At 39.3% G+C, this 8,558-nt stretch overlaps 1 protein-coding gene across 1 annotated transcript; it reads left to right on the top strand.

Annotated features, from left to right (window-relative positions):
• Nucleotides 1-360: 360 nt before the first annotated feature.
• On the top strand, nt 361-7,313 carry LOC149273223 (cilia- and flagella-associated protein 100-like). Its single transcript, XM_089506583.1, has 14 exons — nt 361-427; nt 1,284-1,387; nt 1,745-1,928; nt 2,078-2,145; nt 2,908-3,071; nt 3,348-3,428; nt 3,777-3,970; nt 4,258-4,363; nt 4,592-4,658; nt 4,951-5,102; nt 5,565-5,700; nt 6,158-6,360; nt 6,665-6,758; nt 7,200-7,313. The coding sequence occupies exons 1-14, from the start codon at nt 361-363 to the stop codon at nt 7,311-7,313; spliced, it is 1,734 nt and encodes a 577-aa protein (XP_089362709.1).
• Nucleotides 7,314-8,558: the final 1,245 nt, after the last annotated feature.

The following is an 8,558-nucleotide window of genomic DNA, read 5'->3' as shown; positions in this document are numbered from 1 at the left end:
GAATGCAGGGCATTTACCGGGCAGGTTCACTATTTCATTAAAAACGAGACGTCGAAGAAAACATTGACGCCACAAACGAGAAATCGATGTTTGGCTGATATCAGAGCCGTCAGATCTTATTCATTACAAGCACTTCATTAACTGACACAATTCAAAAGTATCAACTGTAAGGAACAGCTGTGTGTGACGGGGGTCCGTGTAGAAGAAACATAACCCAAAGTAAGCGTGTGCGCGTGTGTATGTGTGTGCGCACGCATGTGTCTGTATGCGCGTGTATGTAAGTATATTCAGCTCCAAATTAAACGATCCTGTAGACTCTGACGATTCGTTACTTCTCCTTCAGGACTCCTGTGTGTCAGAATGTCGTCCGTATCACCGGAGCGATCCATTGGATCACAAGGAACCACAGCATCTGGCCTGGGATCCAGTAAGTGTCCACCTACAGCCTGCCTTAATAAGGTGATACAAACAGCGCTGCGTTCTATGTCTGTGATAGATCTGTAACACGAAGGGGGCCCCAGACTCTTAGGGGTCCCTAAGGCTTCTCGACACACTAGGGGGCCCGTTCATGCTGGTACTAATCATATCTGCTGTGTGTCGTAAATACAGATTATATGGTAAATACGTGCGAGGTGTTTCTGGTACCGCTGCTAGATTTTTTTCTACCATCCTCGCCTCCCTATTATTGTATCCGGCAAATCGCTTTCAGAAAGTATGTGTTATGATGCAATTTAATTATGGATAATATACGGGTCCCGCAATGTGGGCAGTAATCCTACCGTGTTGGAAAGCCATCATTTGGTCCATCATGTATTAATACAGAGACGTCCCCATAATACAGAGGCAATCGTGTGTTTGTTACAGGGTTGGCTCACACCGTATCCCATCTCTCTGCCCGGCGGTCCGTTGGAAATTCTGCAAAGTCAACGCCTGAGACAAAATCTGCAAACTCAGGTAATTCAAACTGTTTAGATGAATAATGCCGGTCTACTTCCTTCTAGGTATGGTTCACAGCTTCTCTCTTTAGACCTCTGTATGTGTGTGAATATATATATATATATATATATATATATATATATATATATATATATATATATATATATATATATATATATATATATACTGTGTGAATATGTGTGTGTATGTATGTATATATGTGTGTATGTATGTATGTATATATGTGTGTATGTATGTATATATGTATATACATATATAATGTGTCTTGGGGTTGCATGAAGCCGCATGTTCAGGGTACATGCTATGAATATTCTCTGATCTCACAGGTCGAGCAAAAGGAAAGGCCAATGTGGAGCAAAATCCATTCCAAATCCCTCCAGATGTGGACTTCTTCCTCATTAGAGATCAGGAAAAAGAGAAAAAAAAGATGGTACGTTGAGAATATATAGTATAGTTTGCTTTTTGTTTTGTTTTTAATTCTTTTTCCAGAACTAACATCGAAACATGGAAAATCACTTAAATATTTTTGAAAACATAGATCACAGTTATGGTGAAATTCATATGTGTATCTTAAATCCAAAAGGGAAAAGCAAAATGTTTGGTACAAGACGTCCTACGGACCCCAGACAGATGTTTCAGCCTATATGGCGCTCCTGTCTGAATTACCCTTAGAACTGGGCGCTTGGACCTGCAAGCACTTCCATTATAATATCCATATGCTATTGCATGGCTAAACCAGTCCCTGGATGAAGTCTAACATTGTCCTTCCCCACCCACATTTACATAGGAGAAGGAACTCAACAAGAACCTGAAGGTCCACCAAAAGACCACACACACAACACAAATGCAGGCCAAACTGGCCGGTCTACGCAAGGAGATTGAAGACGGGGAAAAGGAAGAAAATGGAGAGGATGCGGAGAAAGCGGTAGCGATTCGTGAAAATCCTTCATGGAAATTGGCAGTCACCGGAGGTGCGAAAAGAGGGGGGGGGCACACAAGACACAAAAGTAGCATTACTTAATGTTAATAGAATGCATCAGTAATTCAAACAAGTTACTGCAAGATTAAAAATACAAACAAACCCCCATTCTGCTTCATCCTGCAATATTTTCCCTTTCAGATAAGCAGATTCAGAAAGAAAGTCTACATGAGTTTATCAACAAAAAGAGGGAGATGTTCCTCCTGGAGGTAAACCAAATGGGCAGCTGCCTGGGGGCAACTCCATCTACTTATGTTATGTGCTTTTTAATAGCTATATATCTATATATAAAAATATATAATTGCCATTTAGTTATATATTTCCACATATTTGGTGCTTTGGTTGTTTCATGTGACCTCCATTCTTACTCCCTCCTTTAGCTTTGGAGACATCAGAGATGCTTTCTACACAGAGTGCTTGAGATGGGTTTTTCATTTTTTGTTCTGCGATAATATTGGCCCAGTAAAAAACAAAATAAAAATGAGAGCACAGCTTCAAGTAAGAAACAATGTAACCCAATGTTACAAAGAAACTTAAGAAAAAAACCTTTTTAGGACAGGTAGTAGTCTTCTGCAGCCTCATCTTCCACGATGTATCTTCATCCTGGAGCTATTTCTGAAATCGTGCATGGTATGACATCACAACCCCATCATCCAACACTGAGGCTGAAGGGCAAATTAGGTTAAATTTTGGGTGTTCTAAAAAAACCAAACTTCATCTCCTATCAGAAACTTCAGTGTGTGCATTTGTGTTGGGAGTATAATTTCAAAGTAGGTTATTGGTCCAACTACTAAAGCTTTCTCTTTTCTCCTAGATTTATGGATCATAAAAGCAACGTATATCCTATAATCAGACATTTTTATGAGACCCACTGCAAAAGAGAATTTAAATTCAGCTGTAATATATTCAGTAAGCGTTATTATTATTATTATTATTAAGAAAAGAATATTAATTCAAAGCCTATGCTTTAGTATTCGCTTACAGTGAAAAGAGATGAGATCCAGAAGCTGGAGGCTTTAGCTGCTGCAGAAGAGATGAAGCTGGAAAAGGCTGAGCAGTTTCTGGAGGAGGACGCAGTGAGGTTTGACGAGTTCCTAAAGCAGAATGACAGGAATTCCGTGGAGGCTCTAAAGCAGTGAGTGGTCTGTGATTGTCCGGTCGTGTATTCCGGTGTTAATGTTTCCATGCATTGTCATTTCATTCTGTAATGTGTGTGGCGGAGGATAGTCGCAGCTGTGCCTGTTGGCTAATTGTGATCTAGTCCATAGTGGCTAAATTAACAGAGATAAAACTCTGCTCATGGAATCCAGAAAGCGCTCAGCCACTCAACAGTGATGGGGACAGGTGCAGGTGATACAGCATCACTAAATCACAGAGCTTCTCCTTTTTGTTTGACTTTTTTTTAACCCAGGGCTGATAAGGAAACAAAACTGAAAATGGACAGGGTGGCACAAATCAAGAGCCAGACTGCACTCATGATGAATATCAAAAGGTAAAATTAATGAAACACCATAAATTCACCCAAACGGGCAGCACTACCTGTGCAGGCAAGGCAGTCTATGGTTTTGACCGATGGACAGATCTTCCAGTCACATCGTAGATCCAATACCATGTTTTATGGAAAGTGGTATTTCCAACTGGAGCAGATGTTCTAAGGAATCGAAATGTAGGCATGTGTGTGCGAGTGCCAGTGTATGAGTGCGCCCATGGCTATACCAAATGGCAAAGGGAAACTGCCAAGAGCATAGTTTCTTATCTGCCATTGAAATAAACAGATCTCTGTGTATTCTTTGCAAATAATCATCTTGTCTTCTTCTGCTCCACCTCTCCCCCACCGTAGTGACATCTCCAAATGTGAAGAAATTCTCCAGGAGTATCTGATGTACAAAGAGTTCCTCTTTCGGCTGTCTCCCAAAGAATGGAGAGACGAAGTATTAAGGAAGAAGGCAGAGAGGAAGAAGGCTCGGATCGCTGCCTCCAGAGAGACACAAGACTTGGAATCGAATGTTTCGCTGTCTCCGGTCCCTGTAAAGAGTAAGTGTAGGGTTTCCATGATGGCAAAGTGCAAACATTTTATGTCCTGCTGCAGATGCGTCGGTGAGATTAAATTAAACTATAGTAATAGATGGTATTTAGGATGAATTGTCCATGGCAAGGTTTGCCGTTTTCCAACTCACCAGGATCCAATTGCATCCTCCAGTCTTGCCTTGTTAACGTACCAGATAGTCTCTACTGATTAATATATTAAGGTCTACTTTGGAAACTTTTTTTTTTTTTTGCTATGCTCTTACCAAAAAAATGCAAATATTATAATTCTTTAGAGCCAGAGAGCAAGTACTCAGGACATGTCGTCCAAAGCCGTGACTCAACAAGAGACGTCCGTCAGCTTTCGAGACACAGCGTAAAAACAACAAACACCAAAAAAACGTGAGTGCTATGCCTTGCGAGAGTCTGATTCCCTACAGTGACATTCAGGGCCCTTCACACCAATTCTTGTAACTTTGTAATTTTTTGGTGGGGAGGGGACACTTTTGTTAATAGCATAAAAGTTTGAGTAATGTTTCCATATGTAAAGCAACAAATATCATTAAATTCTATACCTAATGGGCTGATATGGCGAGTTTGCATGACAAAGACTTTATTACTGGTTTTCAGGAGCATTGCAACTTTGGTAGCGGAGGAAGATAATTCCGAAAATCTGGTGTCTTCAGACAGTGATGAGGTTGGTGATATCTTGCGGTATATATATATCTCTCGTGGTAAGGGTGGAAAGACGGATATTAACGAGTTCTTGCATAGTGGTCATTTAAGATGTAAATCAGACCGTACAAACGATACCACACTTAAAATAACAACGTTACAACTAATGAGCAGGAGATATATATAAATATATATAATTTCTAACAGTTGTGACAGTTAAGGTTTGTTATTAACCAGTGTGGTCCTCCATGATATAAGACAAATAGGATGCTAATCGCTGTGTTATAACCGATTCTACTTTCTCATCTTCCCAGGAACCCGAACTATACTTTAGTGACCCTCGACAGTTGCTGCAGATCTTCTCAGAACTGGAGGAACAGAACCTTTCACTCATCCAAAATTCTCAAGAAACAGAGGAGGCGCTGGAGGAAATCAAACAAACCATCACCAGCACAGAGGAGAAAATGTGAGTCTGACGCTGTCCACTTTGGTATCCAACTACCGCAAGGTCTACATCATGAATTACATATCTTTAAGGATGTTCGTAAAAATCTTATTTCCAGTTTTTCTGATTATTTTTGCTATATTTTAACTGCTTTGCACAAAGACTGAACACCTTCTAGTCAACCAAATTATGTATGCAAGAGATGATTACAATACATTGTATTTTTGGGGGAAATTTGTAGATTCATAATTTCACAAAGATGTAATTGCCTCCTGGGGGTCATGAGGGTGAGTCCCAGACCAAGTTTAGTATTTTTTGTATTGGAGAATGAAAGAAGGCACACATACTGCGAAGGGCCGCCAAGTGCCCATCACTAGGCAAGAGGCACTTACTGTCTGCATGGACAGAGCTAGCTGGGAGTCTGACAGCTCAGCTATTGACTTGGAGGATAACATTTATTTTACCTGCTGATTTTGTGGCCAGGGAGAAGGAGACACAACAGCTGAAAGACCACATTGACCAGCTTAAAGCTGCCATTGCCCAAGAAGAAGAGAGAGCTTCTGAACTGGAACTGAAGTCCAGGGTGTTCGCGTTTGGGCAGTACAACTCGGCGGACCAGGTGAGCTGTAAAGTCACGTTGCTTTTCATTTTACTAATACAATAGCCAAGGACCATTTCTCCTGGTATATATTTTCAGATTACATCTTCCTTCACCACCTCCCTGGATTTCTCCAGGATTGAGATCCTCTTTATATAAACATAGTTTGTCTATTCATGCAGAATAGTCTTTATAAAGCAATCCTTTACCAATTGATTACTGAATATGACCTGAACAATAAAAGGGATTTGGAGGTTTGAGTGTTTTTTTTCCCCACTTAATGGCTACAATACTCGCAGATATTCTACAGAAATATTATGTTGTATAATAACATATAAAGTCCATTCTATGGGGTGGACAAAGAGGGCCCTTTAAACATATTAGTGGACACAGATGAATGTTATCCACATGATCATGTATTTAACCCTTCCAGAAAAGACCACAACGACTTTTTTTTTTTTTTTTGTTTTTTTTACAGGAAAAGATGCTGGGATCCCTAAGCAAAAAGGTTGAGGAAGTATATACGGCTTGTATTGGGGAGAATCGGGCAAACCTCAGTGCCCTGCAGATGCTTATGATAATTGAGCACCAGCTGGAGGAATTGCTGGACAATATAGAAGTGATCCCTAAGGAGAGGATTGAAGTAGCTGAGAAAGCCAAAGAAAAGGAGAGGAGACTGCGGTATGGGATAGTTTGAGGGTAAAGCTTGCTTTAAAGCATGTTGAATTAGTGCCACTTATTTGTTAAAGAGGTAGAAAAATACTAGAAATCTGGTAAAAACCCTTTATTATGAAGGACTAGTTAATATAGTATTATGTTTGTAGTCAAAGCACATTCTTCAGCCCCTAGCTGTTGGTTAGTGACAGGACCTTTCTGTCCATCTTCCCCAAGACCTGGTATGTTTACATGTTACCAAACTCCATGTCACATGATTCTCAGGCACGCCTGCTGTACAACTCATTAGAAAGATCTTTTTCCTTCACAGATTAAGAGAAGAGAAGATTAAACAACAGAAGCTTCACCAAGAAGAAAGGCTAAGAAGGGCGCTGGAAAGAGCACAAGCTGATCCCAAAAAAACAGTAAGTAAGACTCTGGTTCAGCGGGAGAAACAGCTTGCAATACAAGGCTTATGGTAGATAATCATTAAAAGTTACTAAAATTATTACGTAGTACGTTTTAAACAATGTTCACTCATATAAAGTTCTCCAGTCGTTTGGTGGTAACCTAACACGCAAATGTTTTCTACCTTAGAAATAAAACCCATTTAAAGATGTATTATGCATTAGTAATGTAGCCTGGCTGAATCTGTTATATTAATTCAATTTGTTTTAAGCTAATACTATCTGTTACAACCCCTACTAAATGTATCCTACAAGAAATCTCATTACTGTGCAGGAGAAGCTCATACTTTTTGGAGATGTTTAATTTGGGGTAGTGTTTAATCTTAACTGTAAAATAACATTTTAGAATATAGTAAAATTGCAAATTGGTTAACAAATGTTTTCATTCTTCCCCACAAGACTGGCAGAAAACTTATGGCTCGCTCCGATCCTCCAGCAACGAAACTAAAAGTTGACAAGGATCAGGATACGATCGACAAAGAGAAGGAAGAAGCTTTGCTTTTTTTCAGTTAGCCAGATTTTGAGATATTATATACGAATAAATATACAGAAAAAGGATCGGCTCAAGTATCGAGTGATCTCATTCCATGGGCTGCAGCGTTTCTGGGTCTGCTTCAAAATCCCACACACCGTAACGAAACACACGGAGGAACACCAGCTCAAAATCTGGAAAGAACTAGATGAAACATAGTCCGTGTAAAATCAAAACTATCTTTATTCATGTCCTTGGACCAGGATAAATAGCAGGACCAGGATAAGTGCTTAAGCCCATCCTGCTAGGTTTTCTTCTGTACTCTATTGATTTTTGTCCAAAGACGTGAATAAAGATAGTCCATTTAACATCAAAACCGTTTCATCTTTTTATTTCTGGATTTTGATCCAGCATCCATCTGTGGTATTTATTATATAATTGCACTGCATTTTGTGTGACCTACAGGTACACGTCATATGTTCCTAACTTACTTTACAAGCGAGATTTTCACACAACCTTCCCTTTACCATGTTAAATGGTGCAGGCTTGTGATTGTGTGTCTATTCAATACAAGGGTTGGGGAAAAAGGGTATTATCACTGAAATTTCCACTTAAATGGATTAAAACGTAAGATGAAAAATGCTTCTCGTGTCTTATTGATGCTGTGATTAGATTTCTTAAAAGGAAAATTGCATTAAACTATTTTAAACAGAAACCAATGAAGCAATGAAGGAAATAGTTTAATACATATTTACCAGAATGCACCCCTTTAATATAAAATAAAATAAAAACACGCAACCCTTTATATAGTATAGCTCTATACAAACACACAATACATACTCACAGAACAGACATTCGAATGGGAATTTCCTGCTGGTCCACCATATTTTACTAGTCACAGACTAGAAATGTGGAAACCTATGAATGTAAGATTATACATATCCATTCCCACAGACAAAAAAAAATCCCCTCGCAGGTTACATTTCAAATAAATATATGCAATTGTAATTTACAGACTTCAGCAACTCATGATTCTTTAAGTCAACGTTGTTACAGCCAGTCAAGAAATCGGTGCATGCACAGACAGGGTATTTTCCACTGATCAGCGTCTATGGAGGTAGATGCACAGTATATTTCATGGCCTCTACAATCCGCATGTTTTCCAGCCCATTTAAAATACTGATTACCGGGTGACACATATTGCCCAACACAATGACATTTGTAGGCATCAAAATATTTGTTCTGAAATACCAGTTTGTGAAGGGGGAACAAGTTGTTCAAATAGT

This window comes from Sceloporus occidentalis, unplaced genomic scaffold (assembly GCF_023333645.1).
Source record: "Sceloporus occidentalis isolate IW3139 unplaced genomic scaffold, rSceOcc1.0.p SCAF_395, whole genome shotgun sequence".
NCBI classification, from domain to species: Eukaryota; Metazoa; Chordata; class Lepidosauria; order Squamata; family Phrynosomatidae; genus Sceloporus; species Sceloporus occidentalis.
The sequence above is the reverse complement of the archived record's forward strand: the minus strand, read 5'-3'. Positions and strand labels throughout refer to the sequence as shown.